The following is a 24,167-nucleotide window of genomic DNA, read 5'->3' as shown; positions in this document are numbered from 1 at the left end:
TTTCTGCTGAGAAATCAGCTGTTAACCTTATGCGGATTCCCTTGTATGTTATTTGTTGTTTTTCCCTTGCTGCTTTTAATATTTTTTCTTTGTATTTAATTTTTGGTAGTTTGATTAATATGTGTCTTGGCTTATTTCTCCTTGGATTTACCCTATTTGGGACTCTCTGAGTTTCCTGGACTTGACTGACAATTTTGTTTCTCATATTAGGGAAGTTTTCAACTATAATCTCTTCAAATATTTTCTCAGACCCCTTCTTTTTCTCTTTGTCTTCTGGGACTGCTATAATTCAAATGTTGTTGTGTTTAATGTTGTCCCAGAGCTCTCTGAGACTGTCCTCATTTCTTCTCATTCTTTTTTCTTTATTCTGCTCTGCAGTAGTTACTTCCACTATTTTAACTCCAGGTCACTTATCCATTCTTCTGCCTCAGTTATTCTGCTATATATTCCTTCTAGAGAATTTTTAATTTCATTTATTGTGCTGTTCATCGTTGTTTGTTTGCTCTTTAGTTCTTCTAGGTCCTTGTTAAATATTTCTTGTATTTTCTCCACTGTATTTCCAAGATTTTGGATCATCTTTCCTATCATTACTCTGAATTCTTTTTCATGTAGACTGCCTATTTTCTCTTCATTTGTTTGGTCTGGTGGGTTTTTACCTTGCTCCTTCATCTGCTGTATATTTCTTTGTCTTCTCATTTTGCTTAACTTACTGCATTTGGGGTCTCCTTTTTGTAGGCTGCAGGTTCGTAGTTCCCATTGTTTTTGGTGTCTGTCCCCAGTGGGTAGGGTTGGTTCAATGGGTTGTGTAGGCCTCCTGGTGGAGGGGACTGGTGACTGTTCTGATGGATGAGGCTGGATCTTGTCTTTCTGGTGGGCAGGGCTGCGTCCGGTGGTGTGTTTTGGGGTGTCTGTGAACTTATGATTTTAGGCAGCCTGTCTGCTAATGGGTGGGGTTGTGTTCCTGTCTTCCCTGTTGTTTGGCATGAGATGTCCAGCACTGTAGCTTGCTGGTCGTTGAGTGGAGGTGGATTTTAGCGTTGAGATGGAGATCTCTGGGAGATGTTTTGCCATTTGATATTACATGGGGCTGGCAGGTTTCTGTTGGACCAATGTCTTGAACTCGGCTCTCCCACCTAAGAGGCTCCGGCCTGACACCCAGCACATATTTTCATAATATGTGATGATGTGTTAAAAATACAACAACATGAAAATCTGAATAAAAATTCAACTGGCAAAACAAGTGTTTATATTTCTGTTAAGCAGATTAGATTCTGCTGTGAGACCTTTTTCTTATATGTATGTATGTATGTATTTTAAGCACTTACATCTCCCTAATAGGAGCAAGACTGGGGAGAAGAAACAATATTTTTGTTGTTTATTTATACTTCACCTTACTTCAAAAAAAGATTTGTGGTTGTTTAAATTACGCTTACAAAATAGCAAGAAAATATAAAGTAGCAGAATGTGAGAAAGGAGTAAGAAAAACAAAATGTGAACATATTTGACCATTTAAATCTAAATGAAATGTTACATAAAAGATGATAATTGGTTTTTTCTTCAATTCAATGGAAAACAGAAATAAAAGAGACCTGTTTCACACTCTAATATGAAGCATTTAGATTGGATTCAAGAAATAGCTTTCTGACAGTGAATTGAAATAGGTAACTATCTTATTTGAAGATATTTAGAAATAGAATAGAATCTCATCTTTCTCTGCTCCTTGAGACTTGACCCTACCTAAGGGATGGTTTCATGACCTAGCAAGCCTCTCCCTTCTGGCCCTATAATTATCTAATTCTACAGAGAATATTGCCTCACCCATTCTTTAAAGAGCCAGTCTGGTAAAGAGAAGATAGCTGGAAAATGGAATTGAAAAATGTGGCCTGTGTTTCAGTATCTGGCCTACTGTTCTACTGGGAGTTACGATTGTAATTCTGTTCCATTCGGGATTATAAAATGGTACAGTTTAAAGCGGTTAAGAATAGTACTACAAGTACTTAGATTTAAATTTTCTCTTTACCATCAAAGACACAAATAAATTTAATAATTATATCAGCGGACTGAAATTAGACTATGTAGAAACTATACTATATTATACTTAAATGTATAGAGGTAATTCCTCTATATTGTCTTTCTAATTTGTCTTTATTCACATTTTTATAACAGCTGATACAAGAGGTTAAGTTGCTAAACAATTATCTGAAACCAAATTCTCAGGGGAGAGTATATTTTTTACCTGATTTGTTAGACACCCAAATAATTGCTTCTGGAGACACATGGCTTCTATTTCCTACCACAATAGTTAATGGGATCTGCCACAGGTAACTGCAAAATAAAAGAGAAACGTTAAGAATAAAGATGGTTATAACAAACAAACAACATTTCCTATGCACCTCCTACGTGATTTTTCTTATTCTCTTTAGGAGAATTTTTTAAATTCCCCAGTCATAAATGTAAGGAATAGGCCAGGAAGATGAATTCACTCTTTCAATGTCGCTAAGCAGACTTGGCCTCTAAGAGTTTTAATTTCAAAACAAAAGGTGGACTACCAACAAAACAATTTATCTTGGAAAAAAAGATTTGAATTTTACATGAGGAATAAAAAGTAGCTAAAATCTATAAATCTGAGCTGCACCATATATTGAGTAAAGTCTTAAAATAACTCCTTTCTACTTGATTCCGCATTAGATTAATGCCCATTCCAGTGCTTTCATGCATTTACATTTCAACATTCTCCTCATTTACTTGTTTAACTATTCTTAAAAAACACTTTTGTCAGATTTTATAGAAAGGATAATACAGTACAGATAAAGTTATTCAGCAAAGTAGGGACAAAAAGCAAAACTGATCAGATCCCCCTAAAATCCAGATCAATACAAAGAACACTGTGGGACACAATGCTTTGTTTTCTGAAATGGAATTTCCAAATTGATGTGTGAAATCAACCACCAATGTGCAGGGATCAGTCATGAGTCTCAGCTATTAAAGAGAAGCATTTTCTAGAACATGACTTTTTATAGGATAAAAGTTTAGGCCTAAACTTGTACGTGAAGTAATATCAATTTAACCTCAAATGAGCAACCGGAGATAAATTGGATAGTCTTACAATAAAATCCAATGACTACATTTTGTTCCCCTAAAATATAGCCAGGTTATGTTAACCAATCATTGCACTATTAGCAACAGGGATAGTCTACAATATGCAGTATGAGAAAAATATTTCTGACCTGAAAACTATAAGAATACTCTATGAGCTCAGTAACTATGGGAATTAATGGAGAATTGAGAATTTTTCAGGGAACATGTCTGGGGCTATGTAGCTAAAAATAGAATATGTCTTTTGATGGGGGAGGACATCTCCAATCTGTCATATATGCCCCTAATATAAACATACTTATAATTTTACATTTATTTAAACTGTATCCTTCTAAATAATGAAACTAGAAATTACAATAAAAATTGATATGTTTTGATTCTGAGTTTTAGCAAAAGTCTCTAAAGTCAAGAAGGAGAGATTCATATCAATACCTGCATTATTGCTTACAGACAATTCCACATACAAGAAACTTCCTAAATGGCAGACACTGTACTGTATAGCAATGTTCAGATGCAAAAAAAGAAGTTAACTTTAAGGTATTGTGATACAAACATTGGGGCATTTTGTAAAACTTTTAAAATACCCTCTATATTTTTCCTAAGAATGTTTTTGGCCTCTATTCTGTGTGTGTGTGTCTGTGTGTATGTGTGTGCATGTATGTATACACAAAATCTATACATTGTCACAAAGACAAAGTAAAAATTACAAATCACCAAGCACATCTGAAGTTTATATTATTTCTGAATTGCTATACTATCAGTACTATACAAGTTATTTTCCTTAACTTTCCAAACAACACATATTTGATCTTTCCACCAATTTCATTTTTAAGATCAAAGAAGGCATGGCAATTATGTTGCTTTATGATTACAACTTAAAAGGCTAGAAGACCCTAAACATTGTGGGTGAAAAGCTCTGTGTGGTGTGCTGTAAAAACATCCAAAAATGCAGTGAGTTATGTTAAAAAAGAAACTAGAAAAAAGAACCTGTGAAATTAAATTGTGCCCCAGCCCCTTAAGTTTAACTTGAATTTTAGTCATCTAATTTTAAGAAGAAAAAAACAAAAACAATGCACTTCAAAAGACTCTCAAGATATTTTTTATTTAACAGTCCCTGGGACTACCTCTCTTCATCGTAGGTCACATTTTTATAATAAAGCAATGTTTATTCTAATGATTATGTTAAGGCAGAAAAGCGTAGGTGCTTATTTTAGCTGGAGTGAAAAAACTTTTTTAAAAATGGTACCAAATATTAGTGAAGCATTAATGTACATGCCATGAAAAATGGTTCCAAGGTTGCAATCATCGGACCCAAAATAAAAGGAGATAAATATAATTCTCTGTAGCACAGGACTCCAAGAAGCTCAATATGTATAGGAGACATTACTGAACATTACAATGTATTAACTTTATAAAGAAAAAAAAGCTACACAAATTCACAATTTCCCAAATACCAAAATGCTAGCAAATATTTTACTCAATTTCACATATCAACTAACTTTATGCAATTATAATATAAAGATCTTTCCTTTCTATGCTGTAATATAGCTACCACATATGAAAAATATGATTACTATATACATTTAAAATGTTCTAGGCATGTTGTAGTGATATTCCAGTGTCCTCTACAAAATTGAAGACAAAGAATTGATTATACAGTCACAGAAAATATCCACAATTCATGGGTTTCCTGGCGTAAATGGGCACTACGTTTTACTGCATTAACTATTTGCAGTATATGATAAAGATCTAAGAAGGTTACAGACAAAGGGCAGATAGAATTGGTATTGAAGCTTTGACCACAATGTTATAGTGAATTAAATTATCAATAATACAAAACTGAATACTAAAATTTCAACTGCAAACTTTATTATTTCAAAATAGATATAAAATAAATTTTGAGACTGATGGAATGCCATGCATTATCTCACTCAATATTTTCTATGCCAAGTTCTCAGCGTTCAAAACCATTCATATGATTTTATAACTGCAGCAAAAGTAAAGCCCTGTAAAAGCTTTGTATAGGTATATATACCTATACAGCCTGGGAGAAAGTCTTCCTGTAAAGAGTCAGACTTGCAGCCGATACATCTGGCTCATATTATAGGTTGACAGAGTATTTTTGTTCAAAATTTGTTCTGTCATCTGCATGTCCTTTATGTTTTTCTGCATCAGTGATGCTTGTGTAAGAATGATCATTCTCAAAGGCAAGGCCTGAATCTAACTTTGCCACAGTCAAGTAGTTTTTATGTACTTCCCGACAAGGCCAGGGTTGATGCCTAAGCAGGTTTCACATGGGGCCAGACGGTGGTTGACCAGAAGTAGTGTTTGGCAGCTGTAAGGAATCCAGGCTGGGTGAAGGGTTGACCCAGTCAGATCCTGACAGTGTGGCAGGATAATACCCTGTATTCCACAGGTGCAAACAGTTAGATTACAAGGGCAGTCTGCTGAAGGACAGTGTATATAATGAGCAGGAGACTTAAGACAATACTTTCTTAAGTGGGTTCCCAATTTAGTCACCAGAAAACATTCATGAATTTCTCAGTCACTTCTACCTGGACCCTGTCTTAGAGATAACAAAGGAAGCTTAATGCATGTTTCACATATCCTAGATACTGATGGATGATAAAATCAGATTCCTAATATTCCAAATGGGAGACAGCATGACCAGTCTAATCCCAACACCTCATTTTATTTATCAATTTTGACCTCCAACCCTCCCTGTCCCGCTCCCAACCTCTTATCCGGATATCTTAGAAAAAAATAAAATGAAATGATTTAAGTTCTATCTTTCCTTGGCTCCGCTTTAATAAAGCACAAAAGAGTGGGAAAACATGAACACTACATGCTGAATTTTCAGTAATGAAATAAGAATTTCAAATGAAAGTTAAAGTAACAACAAGTCAAATTCTATGTATGTTGTGTTAATGGTTTTTAAACACTAAAAGTGAGGGAAGAGAATGTATTTTGATACTAAGTGGCATTGATACTTAGACCATTTTAAATGGATCTAGTTTGAGTTCCTCTGGCTCAGACACTATTTAGTCTGGTTGTGGGTTTTTGTTTAACTAGTCTTTCTGGATTGTTAGTTTCTGTTCTTGTCTATTCTACAAATCTTGGTTTTCTCAATACCATTTAATCCACTTCAAAGTATTTTAACTTTCTTAAATTTAATTCAACAAACATTTACAGGGAAAAGTAAAAAAAAAAAAAATTACACATTATTGTGTTAAATGACCATGATAATTTAAATCCTGTCTTCTTAAACAAAATAACTTTAGCATGCTGCCACCTTGATAGTTAAAATATCTGGAAATGGGAGTAAAAGAGGGTTCAAAATGAAAATACCATATGTAAATAAAGAAATGAAAACTATATTTCGAGTACTTTTCATAATTCTGTTATCAATTCTTTTTAAAATGTTAAAATACAAAGTGAAACATAAAAAACAAAAGCAATTTTTTCACATAAACAACAGAGTTGTACCTGTTATTTTGAGGTTCATGTGCTTTAGTTTTAGCACTGATGTCATAAATAAAATGTTGCTGGGTAATTATTATTCTATTTTCTGCTGTTGTATTTCCCAAGATGGTGATAACAGGATAACCCATCTGGAGTGTCCACTGATCCATTACTTCTTGTATATTTACATACTTTCCATTCCTTTTTAAAGCCTTTATAACCAAAATTGTATAAATTAATTTTATAAACATAAACTATAAACATAATTAACATTAAACCATTTTCATGTTTACTTTTATGATTTACTTAAGTATGAAAACATTTAAAATCGGTGAAACTAATATAATGTGTTAGTAAAATTAATATTCTTGCCTTAGCTTAAGCTTCATGCATATATATATATATATATATATAGAAATAAAAACTTTATTAACATTAAAGTTTTTACCTAATGGAAGATGAAATATATTTTATTGTTAAAGCAAGTACTTACTTGCAGCATCTTTAAGCATCCCCAGTATGTCTAGTATTAAACTTAAATACTTGCTATTCACTTATAGAAAAAAAGTTCTTTACCATCTATATTTCACTCAAACATGAATATCTGACACCCTATTAAAATTATATTTCAGAAGTATTATCATGTTTGAAAGTAGGCAAGGTATCTTTAACTACCATTGTAGCTGAATTAATTTTAAACCTCATTATCCTTATAATATAATACATCAAATATAAAACAAGAAAGCAATATCAAGAAAAGGGAAATATAAAAAGTAAAAACAAACCATCAGTGGCAATAAAAGTTATGAATGTTTTATAAACTCAATTCAAATATTCAAGAAGAGGCTTTGGCTTTCAAGTTTCCTATACTTTACCTCTGATAGTGTATTCCAGAGATCATTTCTGGCTGCATTGCCATACTTATGAATAGTTAAGTAATCCTACAAAGAATATAAAATTGTAATTACAATTCAAAGGCTAAGCAATTTCCAGTAAACACATTTATTTCTCAATTCGGTTAACCATTTCCATTTGTTGGAACTGCCTTAACACAAGATAAAGACGTGCAAATAAGGTGAATAATCTCATTCTAAAATATTCCAAAGAGATTGAACTACAGCATATTTCTTAATTAAATCATCAAATAATACTAATCTCTTAAAATTTATTTTCATAGCCATAATCACTTCTTATGGATTTCCAGGGTCAAAGATCTTTCTCTAATTTAGCAAGTCAAACTCAGGGAATTTTGAAAAAACTACCTCTGCAATGAAATATTTAGGGGAAACTTTCTCATCTGGCTTTCATATTGAAGTGTTGAAAAAAATATCTTGTTTCATGGAAAAAGGAAAAAAACAACCTGACTGATATATACTGATGTGGAGAGGGATTGTTTTGCCAAAAAGGGGATGACTATCTCCACAACTTGTCCAGTTCCCTGTCTCTCTGCAAAGGACAGGCTGCCTAATACAAAAATGATATATACATATTTCCATGAGTTTGAAACACATATTAATATTTGATAAGAAAAGGTCAATCCTAAGTTTATTTAATATTTTTGAGCTTAGGACTTCACATTTCTCATTTTCAATCATTAGTAGTTTAATGTACACACTTTCTGATTCATGTCTGTTCCCTTCTAAGAAGCATGGTTTATGTCACTGTGAATGTGTTATTTAGTTATGGCTACTTGGCATTTTTTTTTTTCTGATTCCAAAGTGGAAAAATCAATAGAAAACGGTGTTTTATATTATGAAACAGTGTCCCCTCCTTCATCTGAAATTCCATTATCTCTGCAACACCTAGGTAGTAGACAAAATCTTAACTTACATCATAGTACTAAAACTGGAAAAATTTTGCTGACTCCTTTCAGTACTTTATGTAGAGTGGAGTACTTTGGGGATAATTAAAGTTGGGGAAGCAAATTTTCTGAAATACAAATTGTAGCACCTGTGACAGATTCAGCTTTCTTGCTAACTCACAGCACAGCAAATGGCAACTCCCACTTAATCAGACTGCTAGAGATGCAGTACTCAACACTAACTTAGCAACCACAAATTCATCGTTGTCATCAGGTGTTAGGAATAACTTTACTGAAAAAATACAAGCCTGAATGACCAATCTGAATCCTAACCTTGCCTTTGAACATGCCACATGAGGCATTTTCAATTAGAACTCAAGGACCAGGATTTAAATCAGCTATTTCAGATTCAGTTGTCAGAATTATTTTTTATGCTTGTTTATCACTTAAGTGAATAAATGTGGGGAATATAGGAATTATGAAACATAAATTTTATTTTAAATAAATAATAATAATGCCATAATAATAAAGTTTTAACATTAGAACTATTTATTATTGGATTCTGTTTATGTATAGTGCTGCTAGGATAATCAAAAAGAGGGAACAAAGGAATACTACATAGACCTTGAAAGGTCCAATACATAACTACAGGTTTCTCTTCACACACAGATCATAAAAATCCAACGGTTCATGATATGAGTTGACCTTGGCCCAATACTGATCATCGACTTGAGCTCTTGGTTCCCTCCCCAATTCAGAATAAAGTTCAAATTTACATTTCAAGCAGGCTGAAATGGCAATTATCCAAGTTTAGGAAGGTGCTCCAACTTGTCTGCCTCAGTATTCAGGGCAGATCACATGCCTTCTTGGACTCCCAGCAGCCCCAGTTTTCGGGTGTTACTGGAATCCTACATATGTCACTTCTTTTCTCTGTTATAAAACTCAAATGTTTTCCTTAGTTATTTTAACCTTCCTCTTGCACAAATATAGTCATATTTTGAATTGAGGAAGTTTTGCTTTGTCTTTGTAGAATTACAAAACCACTTAAAAGAATAGTGAGTATGGTTTTTTGATGATCAATCATTTATTTATTTGCCCATTCCACAAAATGTTTGGTGCACTTTGCATGTGCCAGGCAGCTCACCAGGTGCTGGAGCAACAGTGGTGGAGAGAAGTTTACTGAGAATAACTAGAAATACTGAGATGCGATTTGTATAGGAAGGTTTCTATGACGGAAACTGGGGAAGTCTTGGTACAATAACCACTTGATAAGATGAATCAAATATTTGGTATGAGATTGAATAAGAAGATTTTAAGCTCTGGTCAAACCTACAAGTCAATGAATATGGACATGGCTGGAGTTATGAACCTGAAATGAAAATTTATATTTATATGTATGAAAGTCAATCAGCAGTAGATTTGACATAATATAAAGTAGAAGAATGATTTAATATTAACACTGGAAAGAGAATTGTGGGTTCTCTATACAGAGTATTTCAGAAATAGTAGAGTTGTTGAAAAGAGTAAAACAAAGATGACCACTAGAATATTCTTAAGGAACATAACCAACAACATAAACTGATTAAAAGTTAAAAGCAGGGACTTCCCTGGTGGCGCTGTGGTTAAGAATCGCCTGCCGATGCAGGGGACACGGGTTCAAGCCCTGGTCCGGGAACATCCCACATGCCACGGAGCAACTAATCCAGTGCGCCACAACTACTGAGCTTGCGTGCCACAACTACTAAAGCCTGCACACCTAGAGCCTGTGCTCCGCCAACAAAAAAAGCCACCGCGATAAGCCCACGCACCGCAACAAAGAGTAGTCCCTGCTCACCGCAATTAGAGAAAGCCTGCGCGCAGCAACGAAGACCCAGTGCAGCCAAATAAATAAATAAATAAATTTATTTTAAAAAAAGTTAAAAGCATGTTAAGCAAAAGTATATTCTGATACATAAAGTGCAGGAGTGGGAGTCTGACTGTCTTTGTTCAAATCCATATTCCAACAGTCCCTAGTTGTATGATCTCTGGCAAATCACTTAACCTCTTTGTACCTGTCTTCACATCTAGAAAATAAGGATAATAAAAGTACCTGCTGCATAGAATTTTTCTGAGAAATATATGATTTAATATCTGTACAGTGTTAAAAAGCGAAGAGTGCTTAACACAGTAATGTCTATTCAATAGACAGTAGCTGCCAGAATCTTATTAATCATTTCAGGTTACAGGTTGGAAAACTGAGTAACAAAAGCAAAAGCATCAGTAATGATGAAAACAATATTTGCCTCCCTTTTAGCACTAAGTTGCTTTATATTTTATTTCATTCAATCCCAAGATGACATTTATGAGTTAGATGTTATCATCAACACTTAATAAATCAAATCACTGGAACTCAGAGACTCCAGCCCATGTCCAAACCCCATATCTGTGCACACAACTGCTGACCCAAATCCGGTATCTACGAGATGACACACAGGTGACTAAGAGTCATGTTCAAAGCTGAACTCATGTCCTCCCCTATATCAGCTCCTTTTGGGAGCCCTTCCCCAGGGATGACTCTTCCATCCACCTCAACCAAGGAGTCATCTTTGATGCCTTTCTCTCCCTTTCCACCACATTCAGGTAATGATCCACATCCTAAATAGCCCCCTAATATTCCCCCTTCCTTTTAGCTGTTTGACAGCCACTCTACAGTATTTTGCCCAGATGATTACTACTGCTACTACTTCTGCTTTGTCCCTTTCAAATCTAATCTCTTTCACGCAGTCATGCATGAATAATTTTCATCAAATATACCTATGAATCCCTGCTGCCTTCAGAATATAGTCCAAACATACCTCAATGTAACTTAAAGGTGTCCCTCATAGTCTGGTCCCTCTGTACCTCTCCAATCTCATCCATTACTTTGTTGGCCCCCTGCCTCAACTTAACCATTTTCACCTTTCTTGCAGATGTCTAATGCTTATTTTTTCCCTTTTCTAGTTCCCTGCACAAGCAGTTCTCTACACACTCTTTTCTCCTTTGCCCATTTAAATTCAATTCAATCTCCAGGACTCAAGTTTGCATGTCCTTCGGGAATCCTTTCTTGCCCATTCTCACTCCCTTCCTAATTCTGAGTTAAGCACCCCTCTTATATTCTCACATGCTTCACCATATAAGAGCAATTATCACACTGTTATAATTGCCTGTTTACTAGTTTGACTGCCCACATAGTCTGTAAACTCCATGAGAGTGAGGACCCTGTGATTCCTGTTTACCACTATTTAACCAGCATCTATGTGCCCAGCCTGGTACCCAGTAGATGCTCAATATATTTGTGTGATTTCTGACTTTCCTTATGCAATATGCCTTTCTGCTGACAGCTGACAATGCAGTAAAGAGAGATTTCTTGTACCTATCATGTTCCCCCTAAATGTCATATTTAAACACTAAATACTTAATTTATTATTTCAGTGAGTATTTGTCGGATATATAACTTGCAACGATATATGCAACTGGCCCTGATGTCATCAAAAGACTGTAAACTATTGGGTATGAGACCGTTTTTTGTTTAACTTTCTTTGCTAACAAGTGACACGGTTCATAACATTTTATATATAAAAGCCAATGGGACTAATAAAGACAAGGGGAAAAGTAAAAAGTGAGCTGAGGAAGTAAAGCACTATTATCTTTTAAGATTTATGTGGAAATAATTATGGAATACTCGCTCTACTATTAACGAGCCCTTCAGCATGTTGAAACAGAGGATCAACCATATAAATGGTTTATTCCTCAGGACACGGAGGGACAGTTTGATAAAAATCAAAGAGGTATGGACTGGCTTGTATGAGTTCAGCTGCAAATAACAAAAAGTCCACCCTGGGATGACTTTTTTAATAACAAGATTTATTCTTTCCTACCATAAGAAGGTAAGATAGAGCCGCAGCTCTTTTCCTATGGAATTCTTTTGGCCCCATCTTTACCTAAGTTTTGGCTTTCTCCTCACATTTGGGGCTAGATGGCTGTAGCAATCCCACGCATTCAGATGTAACATCACAGAGGAAATATGGAATTTTTTCCTGAGAATCTCTGTTTAAGAATCAGAAAAACTCTCCCTCAAATCCTACATCAAACTCCCCACGTTTCCCGTTTAGCCGAATTCTATCATGTGCTCAAAACAAAATCCGTTAGTGAAATTTGGGGGTGGGGATCGCACAAGTCAGGACCCAGTCCTATGAAGTATATGATTATATAGATGAGGATGAGAATCCAATCAAAATCAAAATTTGGTTTATAAGAAAGAAGAGGAGACTAGCTTATGGGTAGACCACCAACAGTGTTTTCTCCAACGAGACAAGGGATGCAAGTCCAGGCCTCAGTGACCCTGGGAAGCAGGATCCTTTCTACTTGCAAGAATAGTCTGGGAAACGCCAGGTAAATCGAGCACTGATTTTTCTGACTGTGACAAGAAGTTTGAAGCAAGGGTTTAAACTGTTGTTCCTTTCTATTAAGAATAATTGTACCTCAAAATATTTGTACTGGGCATTTGTCATTCTTTTGGCTTTCTGGTATTTAAACACCACTTTTATATGAGGGTGATACCTCATCATGGAATCTGAGAGGAAAGTGAGGGCTCTCTCACTTGGAAGGGACAAAATTCTAAATCCTCTCCACTCTCCGTCAGCTAAAACATGGACACAAGTGGATACTTCATCCCAGGACTGTTAATCCTACAGGATCAATGCAAAGGAGCAGCAATCACTGAAATTACATTCCCTGTAATAGTGACACTGAGGGTCCAGATACAGCCATGCTAATGGCAGCAACGGAACCAGCCAGTACTATGACATGACCTTGGCTAGGTTTCTTCATTTCTGAGTCTCCTTTAGTTCCTATTATCTGTTTTGTAAGCCTGATTCTCCACACTTGCCAATGATTCCAAGCACTGCCCTACACCCTTCCAAAAAATTCCTTTTTGCTTAATTTAGTCAGTTTCTTTCTGTTGCTTGCAACCCAAAATCCTGACTGGTACAACACTAATGGGTGATACAAAACAAAGATGTCTTACAGTTTCTTGGTTTCCTCAGCAAGAAAAATAGAAACAATCTCTCAGGACTTATGCAAAACGTAAAACAAAGAACACCCAGTTCTATTTAGTAAATCAACTGGGCTTTTATATTATTAGGTATGGAGGGAAGAGGTGGATACTTTAAAAAAAAAAAAGAGGCAGATAAGAAGGTCGGAAAAAAAGATACGAAAGTTCCACAGAGAGGAGTGCACAGAGAGCGACAAGAATAAAAAATAAAACTCTGCAAAACTTGTGTTTTAAACAAAGCCTCTAGAGCAGAGGCTTTTAAATTGGGAACCATAAGGTCTAGAATTAAGTATTTGTAAGTGTGGGCATTATTAGGGTAAAGTGATCTTAAAGGGATCCATGGACAACAACAAAAGCAGATTAAAAGCTGCCAGATCACAGCAATGTCACACACGGGTTGGATAAAACCCATCTGAAGCCTGGCCATGCATTTCAGAGGATGTTTCTACGTTCCCTGACCTTGAGAAACAGAAGTAAAAGACTAAAACAGTGACAGATGACCAACTAAAACACAAGAAATCTAGGCTATAGGTCAAAATATTATTTTTGTTAATGCCTGAATACTGGTTGGAGATTATGAAATTACGTAAAAACAAGTAGCCAAGTACTGAAAAAGCACTATGCAAATAAAAGAATGTTTACATTTTAATTCTACTAGATAAGAACCAAGGATAAAAGGAATAAATAATTATTAAATTTTTATTATTAAATTATAACAAGTTTCCAAGGAGGAAATCCTGTAAAACAGAAACCATTACCAAACATTCTGAGGTACAGCAGTTTCTGACCACAGGATACAATAAAAAAGAGGTGGAATTTAGGAAGGAAAGTTGTTTGAATAGCTACGATGATAACAGTTGAAAAGTCAGTTATATCACTGCTTGCAGGCCATTTTGATTTTGATTTTATAAATGTGTGTTTAACTTAAATTTACTTTCAGAAGTTGCTTACTTAGATATAGGAATATTCAGATATTTCCATAGGAACAAAAGGGCATTTCACATGTTTTTTTTTTTTTTTTTTTTGTGGTATGCGGGCCTCTCACTGTTGTGGCCTCTCCCGTTGTGGAGCACAGGCGGCTCCGGACGCGCAGGCTCAGCGGCCATGGCTCACGGGCCCAGCCGCTCCGCGGCATGTGGGATCCTCCCGGACCAGGGCACGAACCCACGTCCCCCGCACCGGCAGGCGGACTCTCAACCACTGCGCCACCAGGGAAGCCCCATTTCACATGTTTTAAAAATCCATTACTCCACGTAATGAGTGTAAATTTTGTAAAATCAGTATAGTCTCTTAAAGGGCTGTGAAATATGCCAGAAAATTTTAAATCAAAACAACCTGCTAGCCCATGAAAGATTGTTTTGCCTGTTTGCCTGAAATTACAGACAATGGCGTATTCTCACTTCAGTTCTGTTTTCGCCTTTTATTTAGCAATTATAGATCATACCATCAATGCCCCAACATGCAGCAGCATCACCAGAGGCGCAGTATTGCCACTGTTGAATTTGTACTCCATCCCAGAACAACCTGACAGGGTCCTACACCTCTCAGCAAAATGGCGTGAATGTTAAGTCGATAGGGGTGTTCTGGGGTACTAAAATATCCCCACCTCTCACTTCTGCTGCTAGCTTGAAATATTACTGAGACATAAAATGAGTCTATTGGTAAAACTGAAGTCTGTGAATTGCTTTTTCTGAATGCCCTGGTAAAGGGTTTGGACCACAGCAAGCTCACAAAACAGATAAAAGTATATCCTGGCCGGTAAGAATATACTGCCTTTTGTAAATCAAGATACCCACTGACTGCAGGCCATGTACATGGAGTTCTCTCACTCAGCCCCCGGTGCTGGTCACTCACTGAGAAGAAAATGAAACTCAGCTGAGAAAGAGGTAGTGTGCATATTCAGAAAAACTAAGAATTCAGGCCAATCCTTACCAGCCATGTGATCTTGGGTAAGATATCTATTTTCTCTAAACCTTAATTTCTTCAACTGGAAAAAGTAGATAATACAGCACTTACTTGAGAACAGTGTGCATAGAAAATGACATAAAACAAGTAAAGCACTTAGGAAGAAAAAAGCCTGCCACACAAAGAACCCAAGAAACTTTAGTTATTTTAATATCAAGCTCAAGGGAAAAAAGTCTAGAGTCAACATCTTCTTCTTCAACCCTACCTCCAAGAGAAGTCAAAATGTTCTGGAGGCCCAAGGAGATTAAGTGGACTAACTTGTAGGAGGAAAGTGCCCAGAGGACATTTTTTTTTAATTTTAAAAAGTAAAATTGCAAGAAAAAAATTTGAGATCAAAGCTTCTTTAGACTTGAGAAAAGCTTAGAAAGCTTCCCTTATCCAAGTCTGGAGAAAGAAAGAGACCGTGAGGTCTAGAAATCTGTTTTTCGCAGAGGTCTACTGAGGTGACAAGACCACTAATGGGGGGAGGGGCCCATGAAATGGGGGCACTAGTTAGGTTCCTCAGCACAAAATAGCCATACCTAAGGGAGCACTAAAGCAGCAAAGACACTAACCTCCAGGTGACCAGAAAGGCTAGGCTTGGGCAAGATACATACCGAACGTTCGAGCAGCATGCACTATCTCACTTCTTTCCTGAAACTAATACGACTATCAGTGTGGATGAGAACAGATGGTTCTTCGCTGTATGTTCTGGCCTGATAAAGTTCCCTGGAACATTCTCCTATTAATGGGCATAACATAAGGGGAATTCCATAAGGACAGATTAAATTTCCCATATGCTCAGAAGCATGGGGGATTTCTTTTATTCAGTGTTAAAATAATATACACTTACTAATATGTTATTTACTGTTAACATTATTAATGACGGGTACGTGTCTATCAGATCCTTCCTGTTTTTGTTTCCCTGGTTATCCAGCTTCTATTTCATAGTTTATCTTAATTCCTAACAAACAGCCTCATCTCCTTTGCAGCTCTGTTTTTCAATTAGGCTAGCTGGCAAATATCCCATTCCTGGATAAATTCAAGTATTTGCCTTCTTCAAACCTGTACCCATACAGCTGAGCATCACAGGAAAAAATAAGGCAATTGAGCAGTTGTGTTTTCTTCTTCTTTTTTTTTAAATAAAAACTGGTTCACAGTATTTATTTATTTTTGGCTGCGTTGGGTCTTCGTTGCTGCCCACAGGCATTCTCTAGTTTCGGCGAGCTGGGGCTACTCTTCGTTGCAGGGCGTGGGCTTCTCATTGAGGTGGCTTCTCTTGTTGCAGAGTACGGGCTCTAGGCACACGGGCTTCAGTAGCTATGGCTTGAGGGCTGTAGAGCACAGGCTCAGTAGTTGTGGTGCATGGGCTTAGTTGCTCCACGGCATGTGGGATCTTCCGGGACCAGGGCTCGAATCTGTGTCTCCTGCATTGGCAGGCGGATTCTTAACCACTGCAGCACCAGGAAAGCCCCTGTGCTTTCTTATAAATTCATAAGCACCAAACTCAAATAGGCACTCAATAAAACCAGGCAGCCGTGCCTTCCTATTCTTCCCAATCCTCAGTCTTCAAATCTGTCTACTGGACAGCATTACCTCACTTTCAGCTATTGACCTTGCCTCAGATAACACTAAAAACATAGAATTTGGAATTCCCTGGCGGTCTAGTGGTTAGGATGCGGTGTTTTCACTGCCGTGGCCTCAGGTTTGATCCCTGGTAAGGGAACTAAGATCCCACAAGCCTCAAAGTGTGGCATAATTAATTAATTAATTAATTTTTAAAAAAGAATTCATCAGAAAATGAACTCCTTTATTTTCCAATTGCCAAATTTACTGGAAGGGTCTCTCCTATCAAAGACCAGTCTTTTTACTGTCTCAAGAACCAAAATCCCAGTTGTCTCTTTCTTCTGCAACATTATCAAAACTCTTCTGTCCTGACTCCTTCTCTAACAGTCTAAAATGAGTACAACTGTCTCCCATCTTTAAAAAACAAAACAGAAACTTTCCTTAGCCCTTATCCTCCTCTACCTACCTACCCTGTTTTTCTGATCTCCTTCCTTGGCAAATTTAAAAAATTTTATCCTACATACACTATCTCTACTTAGGTATTTCCCATCCTCTCTTTTCTTTCTGGATTAATTTTTATTGGGGTATAGTTGCTTTGCAATGTGTGTTAGTTTCTACTGTACAGCAAAATGAATCAGCTATACATATACATATACCCCCTCCTTTTTGGATTTCCTTCCCATTTAGGTCCCCACAGGGCATTAAGTAGAGTTCCCTGAGCTATACATTATGTTCTCATTAGTTATCTATTTTACACATAGTATCAATAGTGTATATGTGTCAATCCCAATCTCCCAATTCCTCCAGACTCCCTCTTCCCCCTTGGTATCCATACATTTGTTCTCTACGTCTATGTCTCTATTTCTGCTTTGCAAATAAGATCATCTATACCATTTTTCTAGATTCCACATATATGCGTTAATATACATTTGTTTTTCTCTTTCTGACTTACTTCACTCTGTATGACACTCTTTAACCTATTCCACTAAAGTCATTAAGTTGCAAACTGCCAAAAGGAACACTTTTTAGTCTTTATTCTGCTCTACCCCTTGGCTGCATTTAACCTCCTTGGTCACTTTCTTTTTATTGAAATAGGCTTTTTTCTTGACACGAGTAACACCATACCCTTGGTGTTCTGCCTGCCTCTCTTACTATTTATTCCACCTCAGCCTCTTTTACCAGCCCCCTCCTCTTCCTTCAGCCTCCAACTGCTACAGCCCTTCAGGGCTTGGTCTCAGGCCTTCAACCCAGAAACTGCAGAATCATTCCTAGGTACTTTTTCTTCCTCATCTCTCAACTACCAGTCTTCACCCAATCTATCCCAAGGTCCACTTCATTCTCCCTTCAAAAAACATTTTGAATCCATCCATGTCTCTGTACATCTAACTATTTAAGCCTCTATCATCTCTCACTTGAATATTAAAATATCTTCCTAATTTTATTACCTGATTCCTCCTCTCTTGGTATGCTGATTGCTCCAATTCCAATGTATTATTACAATTAGTCAGATAACTATTTTAAATATAAATAGAGCCATGTTACATCCCAGTTTTAAAACTGTTGAATAGCCTCCCACTGCACTCAGAATAAAACCCAACCCTCTTAAGCACAGTGCACACTTTGGCATCCCACAATTAGCGCCTGCCCTCATCTCCCCCTTCATCTCTTGCCCCTACTAACGGTGCTCATCTACGCTAGTTTCTTTATTTTCCTTGAAAATGCTCAGTTCCTTCCCTCAGCCCTTTGCACAAGCCCTTCCACCTTTCTGGAATGATCTCCCCAGACCCCCACCTCTTTCTCATCCTTCAGAACTGAAGACACATGCCTTCTTCCCAAGAAGGATTTTCTAAACACCTAACCTAAAGTTACCTGACCCACCCATCCATATGTTATCACACGACATCCGATTTTTTTCCTGCCTAGCATTTATCACACTTAGTAAATAGGCCTGTATTTGCTTTTTTCCTTTTTAGTATCAATCTTATCCAGTGATATGATTCATGAGATCAGGGGGCATATCTGCTGTGTGCAGCATGCCCTGAATGCTTGGTATTTATCATAGTGTCTAACATTGAGTGGCTATGTAATAAATATGTGTGGAATAAATGAATAACTGAACATATCTGATGGGTGAACAACATGGATATAAAACTAAAGAGAGCTGATGCAGCAAGAGATATCACAATTTTGGTTTATTAGCACAAAGCACTAAGAAAAGTTTTTAATACTAAAATGAGTTATTGCTCTTAAGGGGGGGAAAATGATCTGTAACATAATCATAGAGAGAGATCTTGAGCAGAAGAGAAAAGATGAATACGAGAGACTGATTGCAAAAGGAAATGAGATGCAGGATGACACATGGATATCCCCATTTCTTTGTGTGTCATACTAACACAGAGCCTTCTCTTCCATAGACAGAAACACAAAAGTAGATCAACATGGAATTTTGAATACATTTGAACCTTTTGTAAGATAGGTTCTAAATATATAACTTAGGATAGGTCTTTATAGCACTCCTCTTAAGCCACTAATTTATAACATATGGTTTTTCAGAACAATAATTTTTACATTTAGATATGATAGGGAAAAGAAGTTGCATAAATGTTATGGTTCATTATTTTTATAACTATTGAATATTTATAAATAGTTATAAAAAAGTAGAACTTCAGTTTTTTAAACAGATAAACACATGGATAAATATGTCATAAAAAAGTAAGTGATAAGAGTGAAATGCAAGAGAATATATGGAAGTTTTCAACCTCAATTGTGATAAAAATATATACACTGAAATAGCAATTTTTTACTTATTAAATTAGTAAGAAATTTATTTTGAAAATAAGACACAATGTTGTTTGCTTAGTGTATTATAAAAAGAGAACTTTCAAACTTTATTTCTACCATTATATATTGGCTTAATATTTCAGAAGAAAAATTGATAATATGCTTCGAGAAATATAGATGAAAAGACAATCAAAATATAATGGGAAAATCTATAATTTAAAAATTGTTACAGTGTTGTTTATTTAACAAAAATTGGAAAGCAATCTAAATGTTTGCCAACAAGGAAAAAGCTAAAAATATTATGTACATCTATGCCATAATACTAGTATTGAACTATATACTAGAACCACCAAGCAATTATGAAAATGTGAGTAAAAAAGAAAAAAATCCTTCCCAACCTAGAAGGTTTCTTTAGCATCAAAACTTTCAACATTGCCAAATATATACTTCTAGGCTATTACATGAACATTCTGAAATGAGAACATAAAATAAGAGAAAAAATAAATTAAAAAAGGAAACGAAAGAAACCTGCTGATGCAAGAGCTAAGTAGGTTAGAGAAAAATGCCTCTAAGGCAAGTTTATTGTGCCTCTGAACTAGCAATCTAACCAAATGGTAACGTTTACAAGGAGGGAGAGAGTGTTTGCAGATAGGTATACATACCCCAGTGTGTGCAATTCACTGATCTGTATGCATTTACACACATACCAATATTACGAATATATCACCCATTAGCCGAATGTGTCAAATCATTTCACAAATACATTTTAAAGATATCAAAAACATCATTTTATAGTATCAACCCTATGAGTTAAAATGAATAACATATCTTGAGCTCTTAACTAACAGGCAAAAGAAAACCAGTAAGAATAAGTTTCTAAAGCCTCCCATCAAGCTGGGTAAATGCTTGTGCGATGGACAAATAGAGATATATGTCATTACTAATGAAGGCTTTTTAGTTAATGCTATATAGTCACAGTAGTCAACTAACAACATTTAATTCAGAGGCAAAATGATAAGGATTCAATCAGCTGTATACAAACAAATTCATTGAAATTGAGGAACAGAAGTTATTTTCTCTGATTGAGAAATACGAATAGCTATTGCTATTTAATTTTTTAAAGTACTTGATTTTTATTAGAGATAGTATTCTTGATTCTCAAATCCATGGAATCTTTCCTTAAAATTAATATTTTTCTCTATAGCGTAGTCATTAATTTTAGCTTTGTAGTTGGTCTTTAATAAGTTAAATGTTAATTAGTTCAAATCCAATGACTAAACATCATCAATGATAGTATTATTATCACATGGTATTGACTGATCACAAGAAATTATTATGATGAATTAACCTTTCTACCTATACCATACCTAAAACTGCACAGTGATTTAAATGAAACACGGAGAAATTGAACAAAACCTATCTATGGTCATTTAATTTTAGATTAAGCATGATTCAGCTTCCATCTGGATAAAAGCGCAATACAATCTCTTCAGAAAGGAAATTAACTTTGACACATGGTCTCTGTTCCTCTGTTATTTTCTGACTTTTCATTTATCTAAAAACCTACATGCAAGGGAGCAAACACTCTTTCACAAACATAAGCTTGCAGTTTTCAAATAAAAATCCTGTATACATATGTTAACATATAACTTCTCACTGGAACACAAGTTATTGAGTTTGTTGTTGCTACTAATAATCCCTATAGCTTTGTGCTGTCATTACCTTTAGGCTATCAGAATTTTATGAGCACAAACCAATAATAATGATATTTCCCTTTTGCTTTTTATCTACACCTCATTGCCTTACATTGATTTGCATAAGCAATTTCCACCCTGATAATTGGAGGCAAACATCTTTTTGTAGCTTACCTTATGGAAAAGAGCAGTTAAATACTAATCAAGAGAAATCTTTCTTTATTCAACCATATTTTAAATGATATTGAATTACCCTCATTGGATAAGCAGGAGGGTGACTCACTTTCTGACATGGATTTCAGAGTGAGTTTATATCAAGTTTAGCAATGAACTTTCTTCATAATTTCAGTTCCCTGGTATTGCCTCATAACAACATGAAGAATGGTACTGCCAGATCATTAAAACAATATTGTTTTGTTTGAAAAGAAAAAGCAGTAGTTATGTACTAATTATTTTTTAATAGCTACTGAGCCAATCAATGTTATCTGAGGATTTCAAAATTATAGCTTTATTCCTTTATTTCCAAAAAACTCAAAGAAAAATTTAAAAACTGTTACTAGGGAGATTAAAACAAGTAAAAATGAACTAAGAAAGGTTAAATTCATGTGAAAACAATTCTATCTAAAAGAATCCTTATCTGAATTATTTACTTTAAAAATAAGCCTAGAATACTTATGTAAGAATGAGGATTTGAGCTGTGGAAGCTTAAATTATAAAAACAAGGTAAAAGAAGTAGATCCTAATTTACTGGATCTATACACATAAACATTGCTACATATGGGCGAAAACTAATATATATGTACTTAAACAGTAAGAAGCCTAGGAAATTAAAAATGTGAGAATTTCAGAAAGACTCAGCAATTCTTACAGTAATAGGGTTTGAGCATGATGTGAACTAAAATGACACACAGAACACAGTGCCACCGAAGCCAACTGAAGAAAGTGATTCAAGGACTTCTGGGTTATGACGGTGAATTGAACAACCACATCTAAGTTCACTCCCTCCCAAAACCTGACTAGGGCTACACTGAGTGTATGGGTGTTGTTTCTTTGTGACACCAAAATTTCTTGATTTTCTGAAATCTAGCGGTGGCTTTCCTGACTTTCACTTCACTAACCCTCCCAACAGCGTCAAAGCCAAATAGTCTTAATACTCAGATGATTAACTGAAGATTCAAGGACACTTTTGCACATCTAGTTAACAAATTTTCCCATCAAATTGAAATAGCTGTCCTAAATTAAAGTATCAAACCCAAACTGTCTAGCTAGTAAAATGCATTAAATGTCTTAGATGCAGAGAATCTGAAAGATGAAAAAAATCTTAGAGAGCATTTAATTCTACTCTTGCATTTTGTAACTATAAAGTCAGAGGCCACAAAAGGTTTAGTGACTAGCAGAAAGCCCATCATTAATTAGAAACAGGAATAAGAATTGTTTCTCTCTACTTATTCCATTGCCTCTTGTGTCCCAAAATATGCCAGCTATTGATTTGGGAAATCGATTATGGAAGAACAATAGCTATTCAGAGTTTGCAAAAATACAAATATTTCTATGTTTTTAAAAGTGTATTATTTACAAGTGGCATACATGATCCAACAAGGGGTCAAGCTTCGTTTGCTGTGTTTCGTTTTCAATTTAAACATCAAAACAAAACAGAAGCTGGCATTAATGGTAGTCAGGACTAATTTTTTATGACTGTATATACTGTCTATTACATTCTAAATAGATAGAATGTATGTTCTGTCTATTACATACTGTAAGAAGTTTTGAGGTAACTTATTTTAAAAATTATGCAAGACTGAACCATTTAAGCATCAGACAAAATTCAAGAAATAAGGGAAGTAGACCAAAAAATCAAAAAGATGAGACCAAGGGAAGTTGTATTATTCACTATAAAAGTGTTTACCACCAGACTTTCTGATAGCTGATCAAATGGATTTATGGGTACCAGGAGTCCCTTCCTACTGAAGGATATATGTATAAGTTGAAACCTGAAATATGTTGTCCAATACAAAATATTATAAAAGTAGAAAAATGTAGTTGAATCCATACTCAAATACTTGCTAAGTTAAATATAAACATGTGAACTGACCCATCTTTCTATATTATTATATTTAATATACAAATATATTTACAGTTTATTTTATATCTATGTATATTTATTATGATATATCATATATTTATTTAAATTATATTTTAAATTTATATCATGTAAATATATATTTTATATATTTGTGGTTGTATTTGTAAAAAATGTTTGCTTTGTTCCCAAAAGAGCTTAAGATGGTTAATTAGGATATAGAAAATACAAGAGAACACAAGTTTTAGAAGAAACCACCATTATACTATTGTCCTTGTGTGAAACATCAGGGCTAAGGTCCAAGTACTAAAACAAAAAGAAAAAAAGAAGGAAAGGAAAGATGAAGGAGGGAAGAAAGAAGAAAGGAAGGGAGGGAGGAAGGAAGGGAGGAAGAGGGAGAGAGGGAGGGGAAAATATATGAAAAATATACTATCTGCAACTTGGGATGCCTACATCTATAAATCTAACCCTGGCTCTGTCTGCAAATATAAACTTCCATTTGTCAACACAGAAATATCCATGGTTAATGTAAAGACAGTTAATAGATTTTCCAGCAGAGGTAAGTGCTGACAGTCCAGATTAGCTCTTTCAACAACATGTAAACCAAGACTCCCCAGAACCTTGTGGATGGGAAAGATATTAATATCAACTCTGTGACCACTCAGTACCATA

At 35.4% G+C, this 24,167-nt stretch overlaps 1 protein-coding gene across 2 annotated transcripts in view; it reads right to left on the bottom strand.

Annotated features, from left to right (window-relative positions):
• The window catches only part of TRHDE (thyrotropin releasing hormone degrading enzyme), a 405,202-nt gene that overhangs the window by 97,360 nt on the left and 283,675 nt on the right, over nt 1–24,167 (bottom strand). For both annotated transcript variants that reach the window (XR_010932493.1, XM_067697363.1), the window contains exons 8-10: nt 7,434–7,499; nt 6,583–6,770; nt 2,237–2,325 (exon numbers count right to left, since the gene is read on the bottom strand). Coding sequence is in view for 1 of the 2 variants with exons in the window: in XM_067697363.1 (XP_067553464.1) it covers nt 2,237–2,325; nt 6,583–6,770; nt 7,434–7,499 (343 nt within the window). In the remaining variant the exon portion in view is untranslated. The remainder of the gene's footprint in view (nt 1–2,236; nt 2,326–6,582; nt 6,771–7,433; nt 7,500–24,167) is intronic.

The sequence above is a fragment of the Pseudorca crassidens genome, chromosome 11 (genome assembly GCF_039906515.1).
Source record: "Pseudorca crassidens isolate mPseCra1 chromosome 11, mPseCra1.hap1, whole genome shotgun sequence".
Lineage (NCBI taxonomy): Eukaryota > Metazoa > Chordata > Mammalia > Artiodactyla > Delphinidae > Pseudorca > Pseudorca crassidens.
The sequence above is the reverse complement of the archived record's forward strand: the minus strand, read 5'-3'. Positions and strand labels throughout refer to the sequence as shown.